At 38.3% G+C, this 20,109-nt stretch overlaps 1 protein-coding gene across 4 annotated transcripts in view; it reads right to left on the minus strand.

The window, feature by feature from the left end:
• Positions 1–20,109, minus strand: part of KLHL13 (kelch like family member 13) — a 393,060-nt gene that overhangs the window by 316,382 nt on the left and 56,569 nt on the right. The window contains exon 2 of one of the 4 annotated variants that reach the window (XM_071213233.1): positions 562–666. The exons of the other annotated variants lie outside the window; for them this stretch is intronic. Coding sequence (XP_071069334.1) covers positions 562–564 — 3 coding nt within the window. The 5' untranslated portion in view covers positions 565–666. The remainder of the gene's footprint in view (positions 1–561; positions 667–20,109) is intronic. 4 annotated transcript variants of the gene reach the window in all.

Raw genomic sequence — 20,109 nt, forward strand, 5'->3', positions numbered from 1 at the left:
ACAACTATAGGAAGGTATAAGTGTGTATGGGATTTTTCCTTTTGGAGTAATGAAACGTTCTAAAATTGACTGAGATGATGATAACACAACTGTGATGAAAATGAGAGCCATTAAGTATACACTTTGAATGGATTATATAAAACCTGGTGCTGTAAAACACAAGGAATCCAGTGGTAGAAGATGGACTGTGGTTAACAGGACAAATATGAGAACATTTTCTCATGAACTATAATAAATGTATAATACCAATACAGGGTGTTAATAATCAGTGAGTTGGAGAGGGAAACACACCAAATGTAAGATATGGGCTATAATTAGTAGTAATATTCTTTAAAAGTTTCACAGCAATGCAAGGTGTTGGTGGTGGGGTGATGCATGGGAGTCCTGTACAATGATATGCATGTTTGTTTTGTAAGTTCACAACTTTTACCATACACTTAATGCATGCTCATATATGAATGATGTACTTCAATAAAATTTTATTTTTACAAAATAACTGGTGGAAAATGTTTGCCATGGTCATGAATTCAGTGACCTGCTTGAAGAACACTTTATACTTACCATTATGGTAAGTCCATTTGCCCGCACTAGCTCGTACTCTCCATTAATGTAAAACACCAAGCCGTGGCATAATCCAGGGGAGAGGGAACATCCATGGAAAATGTCCTGGTAGTTTTATAAGAGAAGAAAAAGCAATTTATGAAGAACAATAAGGGGGGAAATCACACAACATGACGAGGCCAACAAATTTATTGCACCAGGTGAAATACATATGAATATCTACTGCCAGGTCAGACTCAAATATGCATTCAAAGAGGTTCTGGACCCTTTGAGTTTTTTCTCTACCTGTAAGGATGGCTGAACTGAAGAGCCGATATACTGAAACGGTTGAGGCTTTTACTCAGCAAACAAACCCTTACGTGGAACCTACATTTCAGCTGAGATCATAGTGTCATTTTGCAGCAAACACTCTCCAAAGAAGAAATAAGCAGTTTATATACAGAGAAAACTCAAATATTCAGCAGATCGATAGTTCTGTGACTACAGTAAGAACTTTGAATGGAAAAAAGCAGGAAAAAAACAGGACTAAGGAGTCGGAAAGAGGACTTTGTTTCTAAACCCCATTCTGCTAACAGATATAATCCTGAGAAAGTTAATTCACCTATAGGGATCTCAGTTTTCTCATCTATAATGTGTGTTGAGGGTTGGAGGTGGAGATTACAAAATCTCGTATGGTCTCTCCCAGCTTTGAAACTATATAATCTAATCTAGAGTGACCTACCTGATAGATATGCTGGGACAAACATGAAAACTACCAGCAGTTGGAAGAAATGGGTAGTGGCAACTGATACAAGTGTGTTAAAATTATGCAGGGAAGCTGAATATAAAGTCTGACAGGCCAACATTATAATTAGTCTAGAAGTTTTAACCATCATTTTTTTTGAACATGGAATATTTTTTCATTTATTTATATCTCTTTAAAACACTTTTGGCAATGATTTTCTGCATAAAAGTCCTTTACAGCCTTGGCTAAAATTAATCCTTGTTACTTAATTTTTTACCCTTGGCCTTGTCTATGAAATTTTTTTTCCAAACACCCCTTCCCACAACATTCAGAATTGCCTTCTCCTTCTATGGCTTATTGTTATATAGCATATTTGGGGGAAATAGCAATACTATTTCTTCCAAATATAGGTTGCTATATATACAAGGGTATAGCAAACACGTATGGGGGGAAATTATATAAAGTTCAACTCCAACAGATGGAGTTGAACTTCCAGTCAACCTACTTTCATTTCCACACCCAGGTGTGAAAAGAGTATGTTATTGGAGGAGAAGGTGGAAGAAAAGGGCATGGAGATTTCTTACTCTGACTATATTCACCATAAAAATAAAACAATTGCAAACTTTTATACACCGAATACACAGCTTCAAAATACACAAAGCAAATCTGGCTAAGCGACAATAAGAAACTGACAAATCGACCATTTGAATGGAAGAATTTAAACCATCTCTCTCAGTAACCAACAGAAAAAAGCAAACAAAGAAAATCTAGTCTAGTACGGTTATACATAACTGGAACACAATTACCAAGCTTAATCTATTGGGTGTACATAAAAACATAATTTCAGCAAGTGGCAAGAACACAATGTTTATTCAAGCACAGAAAGAACATTTATGAAAATTTACCACATACGGAGCCACAGAGCAAGTATCAACAAATATTAAAAGGACTGAATATCAGGCAGAACATATTCTCTAACCACTATGCAATTAGGCTAAAATACAATGATAAAATATAGCTAAAAGTGCTTGTGCTTGTATATTAAGAAATATTCTATGGGAAGGAGACTTGGCCCAGTGGTCAGGGCGTCCGTCTACCACATGGGAGGTCCGCGGTTCAAACCCCGGGCCTCCTTGACCCGTGTGGAGCTGGCCCATGCACAGTGCTGCTGTGCGCAAGGAGTGCTGTGCCATGCAGGGGTGTCCCCCGCGTAGGGGAGCCCCATGCACAAGGAGTATACCCTGTAAGGAGAGCTGCCCAGCGTGTAGAAAGTGCAGCCTGCCCAGGAATGGCACTGCACACATGGAGAGCTGACACAACAAGATAACGCAACAAAAAGAAACACAGATTCCTATGCCGCTGACAAAAACAGAAGTGGACAAAGAAGAAGATGCAGCAAATAGACACAGAGAACAGACAACTGGGGCAGGGGGAGGGGAGAGAAATAATAAATAAATCTTTAAAAAAAAAAGAAATATTCTAAACAACACATGGGTCAGAGATAAAATAATAATGGAAATTAGAAAATGTTTAGAAGTGCACAGTAAAAACCACAATATAGCAAAATTTTTGAGGTGCAGCTAAAGTAAAACTTAAAGAGGAAATTACAGCATTAAATACTTATATTAAAAAAGAAAGGCTGAAAATGGGTGAGCTATTCATACAGTTAAATAAACTAGAAAAAGAACTACATACTAACAAAAAAGTACAAACATAGAAATGAAGAGCGAAAAAGAAATGGAAAAAATATGAGAAGTTCAAGAAACTTGAGTGGGTTTTTTTAATGTAATAATAGTGACAAACTTCTGGGAAGATTGATCAAGGAAAAAAGAAACAGGGCACAAATATATTAGGAATAAAAAATTAACATTACAGACACTGCAAAGATTAAAAAGATATTAAGAAGGGTATAGGTAAACAGGTACTTGGTAGCATAAGCTGATGAAATGTCTTTGGGGGACAATGAGGCAATACACATAATTTTTTAAATGCCCATAGCTGTAGATGCAGTGATTCCAACTCTAGAAAGTTATCTCAGAAAGATGTGCAGAGATATATGTGCACGGCAGTTTGCAATAGGAAATGCAAAGTCTAGACCTAACCTAATTGTTCCTAAGAAGGAGATTATTTTGATAAACTATAGAACATCCAAATGATAGTATGTTATGGAATTATTAAGAAAAATAAGGTCATATGTCCATCCGAAAACTTGTATACAAATGTTCAAAATGTGTTATTTCCATAAAACGGAATATTATTTGGCCACAGAAAGAATTAAGTGCTGATACATGCTGCAATGTGGATGAGTCTTAAAAACATTGTGCAAAGTGAGAGGAGTCAGTCAAAAGACCACATCATATATTGTATGATGCCATTTAGATGAACTATCATCTAGAAAAGGTTAATTTGTAGAGATGGAAAGCAGATTAGTGCTTGTCAGGGCTGGCGGTGAGGAAGATGGGGAATGACCACTAATGGGTACTGGGTTTCTTTTGGGGGTGATGAAAATGTTCTGGAATTAGACAGTGGTAATGGTTGCAATACTTCATGAATATACTAAAACCACTGAACTGTAACACTTTGAAAGGATAAATCTTATGGTACGTGAATTATATCTCAATTTTTTTAATTATATGAGATATTAAACAATAATAAGGTAGGTATTCATATCCTGATATGGAAAGCTCTATAATATATATTAAGTTTTTTAAAAGCAGGCATAAAGCAGTTGTATTATAAGCCAAACAGGTACTGATGCAAAGTACCAGAAATCTGTTGGCTTTTATAAAGGGTATTTATTTGGGGTAAAAGCTTACAGTTACGAGGCCCTAAAGAGTTCAACTCAAGGCTGCTTTCTCACCCAACTCAGTTGTCACATGTTGAAGGAAGATGTGAACCCAGGCGATCTCTGCCTGGTCTCTCCTTCTTTCTTCCTTTTAAGGCTCAGTGGGCCCAGCTTCTTCCTATCTCAGCTGTAGGTGGCACAGGGATTGTCTCTCAGGGTTTCCTATACATTCTGGCATAGGGCTTGTTTCTTTCCAGGTCTTACCAGCCACTCAGCTGCTCTGTTTCTTCAGCTGCAAACTTCAAGCAAATAATTCATCCTCCCCAGGGTTCCAGGATCAAACGTGACAGAGCTATCTCCCCTTCCATGTGTCTTCGTGAGTGAGTGTCCATTTAAATAGCCCACCAAGGAGGAGGGGGCTCAACCAGAGTCATGCCCTACTGATGTGGTCGAACCAAAGCCCTAATCTTAACATAACTTAATCAAAGACATCTCAGCTGAATTTAATACAATCAAAGGGTATTACACTCAGAGGAATAGATTAGTTCACAAAATAATCTCTCTTTTGGGGATTTATAAATAATCTCAAACTGCCACAAACAGTATGTATAGTGTGTGCCTGTTCATGTTTAAAAGAGGATATACATGCATACTTGTATTTGCACAGAAAACATCTGTATGATCATAAACAAGAAAACTAACAAAGGCTGCCTTCAGGGAGAGAAGATTTATTTTTCATGGATACTTTTTGTGCTCTAAATATTTCCCCAGATGTATATAATTCATATTTAAAATATAAAGCAGTTGAAACATCTATATTTACGTATCATTTTTATAGCACTGCCAATTACAAACACTATGATGTGCTTTCACCTTTTCTATTCATTTCAAAAAATGAACAAACAACTTTTTTTACCAATTCTGCACAGATTAACCTTCAGCTTTCCATTCTCTACCTGCATTCTATTTTCTGGTGACCTATAGTCCAGCTATTAACTCCACGAGTTTATAGCACAATCATATAGTATTTGTACTTTTGTGTCTACCTTGCTTCACTAACATAATGTCCTCCAGGTTCATCCATGTTGTCATATGCTTCATGACTTCATTTTTTCTTACACCTGAATGATATTCTATCATGTGTATATACCACAGTTTGTTTGTCCATTCATCAGTTGATGGACATCTGGGTTGTTTCCATTTTTTGACAATTATGAATAGCACCACTGTGAATATTGGTGGGCAGATGTCTGTCCGTGTTACTGCTCTCAGTTCTTCCAGGTATATATGTAGTCACATGGCACATGGCACATCTATATCCAACTTCCTTAGGAACTGCCAAACAGTCCTCCACAGGGGCTGTACCATTCTACATTCCTACCAACAGTAAGTGTTCCTATCTCTCCACATCCTTTCAACACTTGTAGTTTTCTGTCCTTTTAATAGTGGCCATTCTAATAGGTGTGAAATGATATTGTAGCTTTGATTTGCATTTTCTCATCACTAGTGATGTTGAACATCTTTTCATGTGGTTTGGACAAATGTGTATTCAAGTCTTTTGCCCATTTTTTTGTCTTTTTATTGTTGAGTTGTAGCATCTCTTTATATATTATAGATATTAAACCCCTATTGGATATGTGATTTCCAAACACTTTCTCCCATTGACACAGCTGCCTTTTCACCCTTTTGACAAAGTCCTTTGAGGTGCAAAAGTGTTTAATTTTGAGGAGATCCTTTATCTACTTTTTCTTTTGTTGCTCATGCTTTGGGTATGAGATTTAAGAAACTACTGTCTACCACAAGATCTTAAAGATGTTTCCCTATATATTCCTCTAGGATCTTTATGGCCCTGGCTTTTATATTTAGGCTTTGATCCATTTTGAGTTCATTCTTTTATAGGGAGTGATATAGGGGTACTCTTTTATTCTCTCAGTTATGGATATCCAGTTCTCCCAGCCACTATTTTTTGAAGAGGTCCTAACAGGACCTAATAAGGATGCTATTCCACAATGATAGACTGCCTTCATTTCCTCACAGCTAAAACAAATAAAATGGGTTGGCTTTAAAAATGGGAATTTATTGGCTTAAGGATTTGAGACTAGGAAAAGTCCAAAATCAAGGCATAAGCAAGGTGACAATTTTCCCCTGAAGACTATGGCATTCTGGGGCTGGCTGCCAGTGATCCTTGGAGTTCCTTTGCATCATGTGGCAACTTCCTCTACTTTCTCTTTGGGTTCCATTGGCCTCCCACTTCTCCTCCAGATGGTTTTTCTTCATAAAACACATAGTAATTGAATTAAGACCCAACCGCATTCAATTGGGCCACACCTTAACTAAAAACAACATCTTCAAAAGGTCCTATATACAATGGGTTCACAGGCACAGGAACAGGATTAGTTTAAGTACATGTTTTTTTCCCCCTACGGTACATAAGTCAGTCTGACAGATAGACTATATTTTTTTTACTGTTAAACATGACACTCCACACTTTAAAAATCACAAAATAAAGGCTTTCTCCTGGGTAAAGTAAGAAAAACAAAATATTTACTATATGGTGACTCAAAGTTTAGGCAGGAATTGTAATAATTTAAATAACAGAATATAAAAGTTGAAAGTAACCTTAAAGATCATCTGGGTCCCACCACCTATATAATGCTTAATTTCCCTCTAAACTATCATCCCTGCCAAGAAGTCAACTAGTCTTTATTTGACTACCTTGAGTGATAAGGAAACTCCTGCGCCCTGAGGTGGTCCATTCCATCTTTGGAAACCTTTATTAGAAAATCTCCCTCATACTGAAATGAAGCTTAGCTCTTTGAATCTTTACATACTGAATCTAGTCTTAAAGTTATACATACATAACTTAACTGTGTGTACATTTATTCATTATTTATTTATATTAAAAAACTTACCTTGGGTTAAGGAATTATGAAAAATTTTAAGCCAGGAATCATTTTTTACTAGAAGACTATAATTTTTTCAAAAGAAGAATTAATAAACTTGCAGATAATTTTCTCTAAAGGAGTCTAGAAAGAGTAAGCTTTCTGATTTCTTCCCCTTTTATCCCCTTAAGGATTTACAGTACAGAACTGATGTATATTTTTTTCATTTTAAAAGCAATTGATTCAAGTATATTGTTCATACACGAACATATATAAACAATAAGTGTATAGTAAAAGGAGTTGAACCTCCAAAGCAAACATGCATAACATCATACAGGGCTCCCACACATCAACCCTCCACAAATACTTTGCATTGTTGCGAGACATTTGTAACAAATTATAAAGAGCACTGTTATCAAAGTATTACTACTAACTACTGCCCATATCTTACACTTCGCGTATTTTCCCCCAATCCATGCTCCTACTAATTTTTTGCTCATAAACCATATATTTTATCTAAACTATATAATCAAGGGCATTTGGTATAACCACCAAGTTGCACATTCATGTCTTCAATCAATATTAAAACATTTTCATTACTCAAAAAAACAAATCACTACCATATCCATATATTAGCACTAATAATTATAAATCATATGATGCACAATTTCTATTCATTTACAAACATTTACAAAAAACTTTTAACCAATTCAGCACAGTTGAACATAAGCTTTCAATTCTCTAACCACATTCTATTCTCTGGTGACTTATATTCTACCTATTAATATGAGGCAATATTATATTATAAGTTTTCTCACTATATTTAGTTAATAGCAAAATCATAAAATATTTGTCTGTTTGGGCCTAGCTTGCTTCACTCAATATAATGTCCTCCAGGTTCATCCACATTGTCATATGCTTCACGATTTCATTTCTTCTTTTTTTTTAAGATTTATTTATTCCCCCTCCCCCATTGTCTGCTTTCTGTGTCCATTTGCTGTGTGTTCTTCTGTGTCTGCTTGTATTCTCATAAGGCAACTCTGGGAACCGAATCTTGGGACCTTCCGGAGTGGGAGAGAGGTGATCATTCTCTTGCACCACCTCAGCTCCCTGATCTGCTGCATCTCTTATTGTTTCTCCCCTGTGTCTCTTTTTGTTGCACCATCTTGCTGTGCCAGCTCTCTGCATGGGCCAGTACTCCTGCACGGGGCAGCACTCCTGCGTGGGGCAGTACTTTGTGCAGGCCAGCACTCCACACAGGCCAGCACTCCACACAGGCCAGCACTCCACACAGGCCAGTTTGCCTTCACCAGGAGGACCCAGGCATCAAAACCTGGACCTCTCATATGGTAGACAGAATCCCAATTGCCTGAGGCATATCCACTTCCCTTCATTACTTTTTATACTGAATAATATTCCATTATAGTTTTATATGACAGTTTGTATATTCTTTTGTCAGTTGATGGACACCTGAGTTGATTCCATCTTTTGGAAATTGTGAATAATATTGCTATGAACATTGCTGTGCAGATGTCTGCTCATGTCACTGCTCTCTGTTCTTCTGAGTATATATCTAGCAGTGATATTGTGAGTAACATGGTAGATCTATACCTAACTTCCTTAGGAACCACCAAACAGTCCTCCCCAGTGGCTGTACCATTCTACATTCCCACCAAGAGTGAATAAGTGTTTCTATCTCTCTCCATCCTCTCCAACATTTATAGTTTTCTGTTTTCTTAATAGCGGCAAGTCTAGTATGTGAAATGATATCGCACTGTACCTTTGATTTGCATTTCTCTAATAGACAGTGATGTTGAGCATTAGTGTCTATTGAGTTCTTTCCCCCATTTTTCAATTGGGTCATTTGTCTTTTTATTGTTGACTTGTAGGATGTGTTTATAGATCATGGATATTAGACCCTTGTCAGATATATGATTTCCAAATATTTTATCCCATTGAGTAGGCTGCCTTTTTACCCACTTCACAAAGTCCTTTGAGGCGCAGAAGTGTTTAATTTTAAGGATATCCCATTTATGTATTTTTTCTTTTGTTGCTTATGCTTTGGGTATAAGGTTTAAGAGACCTCCACCTACTACAAGGTCTTGTAAATGTCCCCCTACATTATTTTCCAGGAGTTTTATGGTCCTAGCTTTTATGCTATGTATTGAGCCATTTTGAGTTGATTCTTGTAAAGGGAGTGAAAGAGGGGGTCCTTTTTCATTCTTTTGATTATGGTTATCCAGTTCACAGCACCATTTATTGAAGAGACTGATTTGTCCTGTTAACATGGACTTGATAGGTTTGTCAAAAACCAGTTGACCATAGAGGTAAGGATTTATTTCTGGACTCTCAATTCTATTCCTCTGATCAATATGTCTATCTTTATGCCAATACCAGGCAGTTTTGACTAATGTAGCTTTATCATACACTTCAAGGTCAGGAAGTGTGAGTCTGACTTGGCTCTACTTTTTTAGGATGTTTTTTGTTATTTGGGACCATTTTCCTTACCAAATAAATTTGTTAATTGGCTTTTCTATTTCTGTAAAGTAGGCTGTTGGAATTTTGTTTGGTATTGCATTAAATCTATAAATCAATTTGGGTATAAATGACATATTCATGATGTTTAATCTTCCGATCCATGAACACAGAATGTCCTTCCATTTGTTTAGGTCTTCTTTGATTTCTTTTAGCAGAGTTTTTTAAATTTTATGAATACAGATTCTTTACATACCTGGTTAATTACTAGATATTTCACTCTCTTTATTGCTACTGTAAATGGAATTGTATTCCTTGATTTTTCCCTCACCTTCCTCATGACTAGTGTATAGAAACACTACTGATTTTTGCGTGTTGATCTTGTAGCCTGCCACTTTACTGAACTTATTAATTAGCTCTAATAGCTTTGTTGTAGATATTTTGGGATTTTCTAAATATAGGATCATGTCATCTACGAACAGTGATAGGTTTACTTGGATGCCTTTTATTTCTTTTTCTTGCCTAACTGCTGTCTAGAACTTCTAGCACAATGTTGAATAATAGTAGTAACAGTGGGCATCTTGTCTTGTTACTGATCTTAGATGGAAAGTTTCAATATCTCACCATTGACTGTGATGTTGGGCATGGGATTTTCATATATCCCCTTTATTATGTTAAGGAGCTTTCCTTCTATACCTATCTGATGAAATGTTTTTATCGAGAAAAGATACTGGATTTTGTCAAATGTCTTTTCTGCATCAATCAAAATGGTAATGTGTTTTTTTTTACCTTTGATTTGTTAATATGCTATATTATTTTCCTATGTTGAACCACTCTTGAATACCAGGAATAAAACCTACTTGATTGTGATGTGTAACTCATTTAATATGCTATTGGATTTGATTTGCAAATATTTTGTTGAGAATTTTGTTGTTGTTGTTGGTGGTGGTTTGTTTTAGGTAAAACTTACTTTTTTTTCTCTTTCATTTTTTATTATTATTTTTAAAGATACATAGATCACAAAAAATGTTATTAAAAAATATAAGAGGTTCCCATATATCCCACTCCCTACAACTCCCATTCCTCCCACATCGAAAACTTCTTTCATTAGTATGGTACATTCAGTGTATTTGATGAGTCCATTTTGGAGCATTGCTACCCAGCAAGGATTACTGGTTATGTTGTAGTTTACAGTCTCTCCCAGTCCATTCACGGGATTATGGCAGGATATATAATGTCCTGCATCTGTCCCTGCAATATCATTGAGGACAAATCCAAGTTCTAAAAAATGCCCCAATATCACACCTCTTTTTCCTTGTCCCTACCTTCAGTAACTCCCATGGCAACTGTCTCCACATCAATGATATAATTTCTTTCATTGCTAGAGTCACAATAATTCTATAGTACAATACCAGTAAGTCCTCTCTAATCCATATTTTATCCTCCATCCCGAGGACCCTGAGATGGTGATGTCCACTCCACCTCTAAATCGAGAGGGGGCTTAGATCCCACATGATTGATGGATGGAATTCTCCTGCTTGCTACTGTAGACTCTCTTGGTTCCCTGTTCATTAGAGGGACTGGTCTATAATTTTCTTTCCTTTAGTTTCTTTATCTGGCTTTGATAATAGGATGATGGTGGCTTCATAAAACGTGTTGGGTAAAATTCCCTCCTTTTCAATTTATTGGAAGAGTTTACCCAGGATTGGTATTAATTCTTCTCAAAATGTTTGGCAGAATTCACCTGTGAAGACATCTGGTCATGGACTTTCTTTATTGGAATATTTTTGATGACTTACTCAATTGCTTTGCTTGTGATTTGTTACATTTCTGTATTTCTTACAGAGTCGATATAGGTTGCACATTTCTAGGAATTTGTCCATTTCATCTCGGTTGTCTAATTACTGGCATACAATTTCTTATAATATACTCTTATTATCCTGATCATTTCTGTAGGGTCAGTCAAAATGTCCCCCCTTTAATTCCTGATTTTATTTATTTGAGTCTTCTGTCTTTTTTCTTTGTTAGTCTTGTTAAGGGTTTATTGTATTGATTTTCTCATAGAACCAGCTTTTGGTTTTGTTGATTTTCTCTAGGGTTTCTTTGTTTTCAATTTCATTTATTTATGCTCTAATCTTTCTTTCTGCTTGCTTTGGGATTGGTTTGCTGTTCTTTTTCTAGTTTCTCCAGTTGTTCAATTAGTTCTTTGATTTTAACTCTTTCTTCTTTTCTAATATATGCATTTACTGCTATAAAGTTCTCTCTCAACCCTGCCTTCACTGTACCCCATAAGGTTTGATAAGTTGTATTTGTGTTTCATTCATCTCAAGATATCTACTAATTTCTCTTGCAATTTCTTCTTTGACCCACTGGTTGTTGAGAAGTACATTGTCTAGCCTTCATATATTTGTAATTCCCCCTTTCCCTCCTATTATTGATTTCATGCTTCATTTCATTGTGATCAGAGAAGGTGCTTTGCATAATTTCAACCTTCTTAAATGTATTGAGAGCTACGTTGTGGCACAACATGTGGTCTATCCTGGAGAAAGATCCATAGGCACTTGAAAAGAATGTATAAACTACCAATGGGGTGTAAAGTTTTGTCTATGTCTGTCAGGTCCAGCTCAATTATCACATTGTTCAAGTTCTCTGTGTCTTTGTTGATCTTCTGTCTAGTTGTTCTATCTATTGATGTGAGTGGCCTGTTGAAGTCTCCAACTATTATTGTAGAGATATCTATTTCTCCTTACAGTTTTGCTAGAGTTTGCATCAAGTATTTTGCAGCAACCTCTTTACGTGCATAGATATTTATGACTATTACTCCTTCTGGTTATTGTCCCTTTTATTAAAATTTAACAGCCTTCTGCATCTCTCATAACTGTTTTGCATTGAAAGACTGTTTTGTCTGACACCAGTATAGCTACCCCTGCTCTCTTTTGGTTCCTATTTGTGTGAAGTATCTTTTTCCAATTATTCACTTTAAGTCTATTTGCATCCTTGGTGCTAAGGTGAGTCTCCTGCAGACAGCATATGAAGGGCTCATATTTTCTTATCCATTTTTTCAGCCTGTCTTTTGATTGTGGAGTTTAATCTATTAACATTCAATGTTATTACTGTAAAGGCATTATCTACTTCAACCATTTTCTCCTTTGACTTTCATAGGTCACATCTTATTTTTGTCCATCTTTTTTACCTTTTTGGTTACCTTTTCTGATAGTCTTCACTTCTACACTCTTCTACAACCCTCTCTCTCTTCTTTTTTCTTTTCTGGTTTCAGAACTCCCTTTAATGTTCCCTGGAGAGCTGGATTCTTGATTAGGAACTCTCTTCATTTCTGTTTATCTATGAGTATTTTAATTCACCATCATATTTGAAGGGAGTTTTGCCAGATAAAGAATTCTTGGCTGGCAGTTTTTCTCTTTCAGTATCTTAATTATATCATACAACTGCCTTCTCACCTCTATGGTTTCTGAAGAGAAATCCATACTAAGTCTTATTGGGGATCCCTTCTATGTGATGTTTCACTTTTCCCTTGGTGCTTTCAGAATTTTCTCTTTATCTTTGGCACTTGACATCCTGCATATTATGTGTCTTGGCATAGATCCATTTGGATTTATCCTAATTGGAGTATAGTGTGCTTCACAGACACATATATTTATGTCTTTCATGAAAGTTGGGAAATTGGGGACCATTATTTTCTCAAATACTCTTTCTGCCCCTTTTCCCTTCTCTTCTGCTTCTGGAACTCCCATAATATATACTTTGGTATGCTTCATATTATCATTCAAGTCCCTGAGCCCCTGCTCAATTTTTTTCCCATTCTTTTCTCTCTCTTTCTTCTCTTTACAATTTCAGTTGTTCTTTCCTCTATGTTGCTGATTCTTTCTTCCATGATTTAAAATCTGCTGTTGTCAGTGCCTCTATTGTATTTTTAATATGTTATTGTGTCTTTCATTCCAATAAGCTCTGTAATTTTTCTATCCAAGATTTCAAATTGTTCTTTGTGCTCACCTATTGTCTTCTTAATTTCTTTTATTTAGACATATTGTCCTTCAACACCATGATTTGATTGAGGAGATTTGTATAAGCATCATTGATTAGCTGTTTCAAGTCCTGTGTCTCATTTGGAGTTTTGATTTGTCCCTTTGCCTGAGTCATGTCTTCCTTTCTTTCCATGGCTTGTAATTTTTTGCTGATGTCTAGGCATCTGATTCTGATGTTGAGTGTACTTTGGTGTTCAATTTCTCTCTCTTGCCTAGGGATATACTGTTAAGTATCTGTGTGCTACCACTGTTCTTTGAGTCTTTGTTGAATTCATTCTAGATATTTAGGATTGCCTCCTTTAACTTCTCAAACCAGGGCTAAGGACCCAGTAATAGGGTACAGGCCAGTTTCCAAGGTCCTTGGAGAGGGGCAGTAAAGGCACCTGCTTGTCTCTTTATTTTTCCCTTTTTGTGCACTGTTCTTATTTGGCCAGCAAATGGTGCTCTTTGGCAGACCTCTCAGCTCAGACCCCACGTGCTAGGAGGTAATACATTCAGTGTAATTCCATGGTGGGCGGTGCAGAAGCAATGTTCTCAGGGATGGCCAAGCCTCACAAACTTACTTAGAAACTATTCCACACCCTTGGCCAGCTACCCCCTCCCTCCCTCTGCCTCCTCAGCAACCAGCCTTGGGAAGTAGAGAGGGTGCTTAAGAAGGAAAATTATTTTTAGCTCCCTGCTGGCTCTCAGTGCAAGCAATATCTCCATTCCACCCAGCCTGGCAGTGTGACACCCCTTCTATGCAGTAGAACAAGTTCACTGGACAAAGTCTGATTTTGCTGTAAGCTATGACCCTCCCTCTTCCCTTTCTTGGGGAAGAGGAATGATGCAAACCCCTCTGTCCACAGCCACTGCAGTTCACACCAGCTACAGTCGGCACATTGCTGTTTGCTCCAAAGGTGGGGAGATGGGCACCCGCTGCTGCTTCTGCAGCTTTACTCATGGATTTTTTCAGCCAATTGAGACTCCTTTACTTCACCTCTGTCTTTTCTGGGTGGTGTCTCACCTTTCCCTGGTGTTCTGAGTCCCAGAGCAGCCCTCCAGATTGTCTCCACCTGTCCTATTTTTTCTGGGAGAGAAGTGATCCCTTTGCCTCTCTAATCTTCTGTCTTCCTGGAAGTTCCTGAAGTATATTTTTTAAAATGCTTTAAGAATTACACATCATAGAACTCTATCTGTACCTCACTTTGGGAAAATGTCACGTTCTACCAAAGATTATAGTTACTTTAACCCTTGCCATCTCCCCTACCTGACCCTTTGAGAGCAGGCTCCAGATTTGAGTCTCCCCCATCATTCAGCTAATGGAAAAAGATAGTGGCACCAGGATCATGGAATCTGAGTTCAAGTCCCATTACTCTAAGAAGCGTGTTACCTTTCCCAGGTTTCTTAATATCTTTAAGTTTACGTCTCCTCATCTATAAAATGAGGGGTGTGATATAATGATTTATATGGTTCCATTAAGTTCTGGGTATTTTATTATTCTAAGCTAAATTTTATTTATGTGGATATCAATGGACATTTTTCCCTTTATCAATGGATCTCAACTGCAGGAGGGGTAGAAACTCTTCCATTGTTGCTATTATTTTGAAATCATGCTCTATAATTTCCTTAAGAATAGTGCAACAAAGAGACAAACTAAAATCACAGAAAGATATTGAAGTACTTAGGAAATTTATTGTTACAGCAGACAGCCTTTCAATCAATCTGATCTATTTTCACTGATTTAAGGCATGTAAAACAATGTATGCCATAATTATTTGCCTCTAAAGGATTTTAACAAGGGTTATATACTTGCTAGTTAACTGGTGCTACAAAATCTTGTAAGTTTACTTAGGCATTTAATTACTTTATGAAATTGAGTATTACACTAGCCCCCTGACTAGATTTTTCCCTCAGTGAAATCTGTCATCTATACACACATTCATTTTATTGTCTCATCGCAGTTTTATTTTAAAATATAAGTAAATTCATAAAGATATAACAGACTTTTATCTGTGTGGTAGACAACTTCTTAGACTGAGCACTTATATATGTCTTACAAACTAAGGAAAAATGTCCTACAAAAAGATAGCTTTAAGTAATATTATTGCCAAAGCAGAAAGATTGCATATAAAAGCACCTTTAAATGGCTTGTTACTGTGACAAAAATTAGTCTCCAATTTCAATCTCTGAGACGTAATTAAACCATAAAAATTAACATGAATTCAATGAGTTCAAAAACAGGTAGGCTCAATCCAATGTCCACATAGAAGAGGTGGCATTGGATTGGGAAAAGTGGACATGGTGGACGATGGGTATGGGGAAAGTCAGGAAGAGATGAGAGGTGGAGGCGTCTTTGGGACATGAAGCTGCCCTGGATGGTGCTTCAGAGGTAATCACCGGACATTGTAAATCCTCACAGGGCCCACTGGATGGAATGGAAGAGAGTATGGGCCATGATGTGGACCATTGTTTATGAGGTGCAGAGGTGCCCAAAGATGTACTTACCAAATCCAATGGATGTGTCATTATGATGGGAGGGAGTGTTGCTGGGGCGGGGAGAGGGGGGGTTGGGGGTGGGGTTGAATGGGACCTCACATATATATTTTTAATGTAATATTATTACAAAGTCAATAAAAAAAAACAGGTAGGCTGCTTCTGGAAAGATGGAGTAGAAGCACATTTCCCTATTCTTCTCACAAAGTACAAACAGAAACTGTTGACATTATATATAAAACAAACATAAGAATATCGAAAGGTATAGACAGGAAGGCAGACCAGACAAGGACCCTGGAACCCAAAGAATGACAGACGTGGTGGTAGATTCTCTAGGTTTTCTTTTTGCCTCATAAATTCCAGACTTGGGCTACAGAAGCTGGCAACTCAGATATGTCAATGGCATGGTAAAAAAAAAAAAAAGTCCTAACTAAGCCCTACGCACTGTAGCCAAAGTATCAGAAAATGGGTAACTTAGTAAGACAGAAAACTTTAAAAATAACCTTTCTACTGTAGCCAAATGCCACTAGAAAAAAACTGTGTTCCCTCCCCCAACCTCACCCACAAAGGTCAGATGGGATCCTAGATCTCTATCCTCAACAAGCTGCAATGAGGCATTCCAAATACCCTGCCAGGGTGGTGTTAGAAAAGACTGCGTAGGGAAGTGGATTTGGCCAAAAGGATAGAGTGTCTGCCTACCACATGGGAGGTCCAGGGTTCAAACCCAGGGACTCTTTACCCATGTGATGAGCTGGCCCATGCACAGTGCTGATGCACACAAGGAGTGCAGTGCCATGCAGGGGTGTCCCCCGCATAGGGGAGCCCAATGCACAAGGAGTGCACCCCATAAGGAGAGCCACCCAGTGTGAAAAAAGTGCAGCCTGCCCAGGAGTGGCACTGCACACACAGAGAGGTGACGCAGCAAGATGATGCAACAATAAGAGAGACAGATTCCTGGTGCCACTGACAAAATTACAAGCAGACACAGAAGAACACACAGTGAATGGACACCAACAGCAGACAACTTGGGGGGGGGGGGGTAAGCAGGGAAGGGGAGAGAAATAAAAAATAAATCCTAAAAAAAAAAAGAGAAAAGACTGAGTAAAGGAAGTGGTTGGACTCAAGTGATAAGGCCTCCACCTACCATATGGGAAGAACGGGGTTCGACCCCTGGGGCCTCCTGGTGAAAAAAAGAATTGAAAGCATGCCTGCACAGCAGGCCAGTGCCCATATGGTGAACCGAGTGTCCATGCAGTGAGCCAAGTGCCCATGGGGTGAGACAAGTGCCCACACGGTGAGCCAAGTGTCTGTGCAGTGAGCCAAATGTGCATGTGGTGAGCCAAGTGCCCACATGGAGAGCCAAGTGCCCACGTGCATGCCTGTGTGGTGAGCCAGTGTCTGCACAGCAAGCCAGTGCCTGTGCAGTGAGCTGAGTGCCTGCACGAGTGCCCACATGGAAAGCCAAGTGCTGGCGTGGTGAGCTGAGTGCCTGCATGAATGCTCAAGTGGTAAGCCAGTGCCCACACGGTGAGCCAGTGTCCACATGGTGAACCAAGTGCCCACATAGCAATTCAGTTTTCACCTGGTGAGCTAGTGCCCGTGTGAGTCATGCAGCAAGATGATGATGCCACAAAAGAAAGATGAAGGGGAGAATAAAGATCAAGTGCAGCAGAGACCAGGAACTGAGGTGGAGCAATTGACAGGGAACCTCTCTCCACATCTGAGGTCCACAGGATCAAATCCCAGTGAATCCCAGTGGAAAAAGACAAGAAGAAAAGACAAAAAGAGAAAGAGATACAGAAGATCACACAACAAATGGACACAGACAGCAAAATCAGCAGGGCAGGGAAGGGGAATAAAAAAAAAAAAGACTGAGTAGAAGCTAGGCCTTTCATTACAATCAAGCAGTAATAAGACCCCCCACCATGGTCGTAGCAGAGACTATGTGGAAATCCTGGCAATAAGGCAACCTGCCCCCTGCTATCTGGAGTTGGTTGTGTCAGACAAGACATAGTGAGCATCAGGATATTCACCATTTTCCAGCAATAACAAGGTCACCATCCCACCTCCAGTTCCAGTTGTGGTCATGTGGGAGGAGTAATGAAGCACTCCTACCCTTCCCAACAAGATAGGTATCAGTGAGGACCTAGGGGAGCCTGGGTCCCTCAGTAGGGATCCTGAAGTCCTACCTCTAGCCAGCAAAAACAAGGAGCCTCTACAACTCGTGTGTCAACAGATGTTGAGTGGGAAACCTGGGATTCTAAACCTACTTGGTAGTAACAAGGCAGAGCTCAACTTTCCTTTGCATAGTGGTGTCAGAGGAAGCAAGCTAAAACGGAAACTTGAAATAAGATCCAAAGTCTCATAATATATTACCCAAAATATCCAAGTGTCAACTGAAAATCATTCATCTTACAAAAACCAGGGAGATCACATACTAAATGAAATAAAATCAATAGATACTAACACCAAGAGGACAGAGAGATTAGAATTATCCCTCAAAGATTTTAAGGCACCTGCAATAGAAATGTTTCAACAAACAATTATAAATATACTTAAAAGAAAAAAAAAAAAGAAATTCCCAGCAAAATTAAGAAGATATAAAAAAAAAAGGAGGGGGCAAGATGGCGGCTGAGTGAACATCCCTGTTAGAGTCTTCTGCAGGGAATCGGCTGGGCGGCGTTGGAGACTCTTTGGGACCGGATTGTTTCGGGATTTTTGCTGGTCCGGAGGTGTCTGGACATCGATTTGGAGGGAAGTATACAATAGGTGCTACAGGGAACACCTCACATTTGCTGGGTTTTCCCATCCTCCACTGCCTCATTTCTGTGTGAACTGATTTAGGCTACCTACACTATCCCCCTTCGCCAGCATCTTGATATCCACTATCATCTACTGTCTCTCCTATATTCCACCCCCCACCTCCCGTTCTTTGATCCACAAAGTGTCTAACTCTTAATTTCTAATACCTTTGTTCTGTTTTCTGTCTATTATCCACTCTTGAAACTATTACCTTTCTTTTCTTTTTCCCTCTCTCATGAAAACAATAGCTGTGTAGTTCATACCATATTCCTCCCAAATTCAGTCATCAACTTCATAAAAGGTACTCTACCTACAGCTATAACTCTATACAATCTACATGAATCTAACCTCCATCCTTCCAGATCTCATATTCCTGCTTTATTAACATACATCACCAATACAACTTTACACTTTTCCCTTGCTTACACAATTGCCTTTCCCCAACACTAATACTTTCCTCTAAAGTGAACTTAACCAACAACAAGTAACTAGAATAAGAAGAAAAAAGTGACAAAGAGAAGATATAACACCTGTGCAAAAATAACAACTAATTAACCTCCAAGAGCAGACAAAGAAGCTAAGGAACTGATTAAATTCGTCAAAATAAAGAGATGACCAGAAAGCAACAAAAATCTACGAACCAAACCAATAATCAGGAAAACATGGCTGAATCCAATCAACAAACCAATAATCACGAAGGGGAGCAAAACTTGGCACAAGCAATGAAAGATCTCAGAACATTTATCACCGACAAATTTGATGCAGTAATGAAAGAGGTTAACAACATGAAGACATCACTTGGAGGGGAAATTGCAGACATACGCAAAAACATAACAGATATGATGGGAATGAACACCACAGTTCAAGAAATTAAAAATACACTTGCAGCAAATATCAGCAGACTAGAAGAGACAGAGCAGAGAATTAGTGATGTGGAAGACAGTACATCAGAAATCAAACAGATAGTAGAAGGGGTCAATAAGAAGATAGAAAAAATCCAATTAGGATTTAGGGACCTGAATGACAATGCAAAACGCTCAAACATACGTATTATAGGCATTCCAGAAGGTGAAGAGAAGGGAAAGGGGTCAGAAAGAGTGTTGCAGGAAATAATGGCTGAAAACTTCCCAAATCTACTGAAAGAGACAGATGTACATATCCAAGAAGCACAGCGCACTCCACAAGTCATAAACCCCAACAGGCCCACCCCAAGACATATACTTGTCAAATTATCCAATGCTCAAGACAAAGAGAAAATCCTAAAAGCAGCAAGAGAAAAGAAAACCATCACATACAAGGGAAGCTCAATTAGATTAAGTGCTGATTTCTCTTCTGAAACCATGGAGGCAAGAAGACAGTGGT

Source organism: Dasypus novemcinctus, chromosome X (genome assembly GCF_030445035.2).
Source record: "Dasypus novemcinctus isolate mDasNov1 chromosome X, mDasNov1.1.hap2, whole genome shotgun sequence".
NCBI classification, from domain to species: domain Eukaryota; kingdom Metazoa; phylum Chordata; class Mammalia; order Cingulata; family Dasypodidae; genus Dasypus; species Dasypus novemcinctus.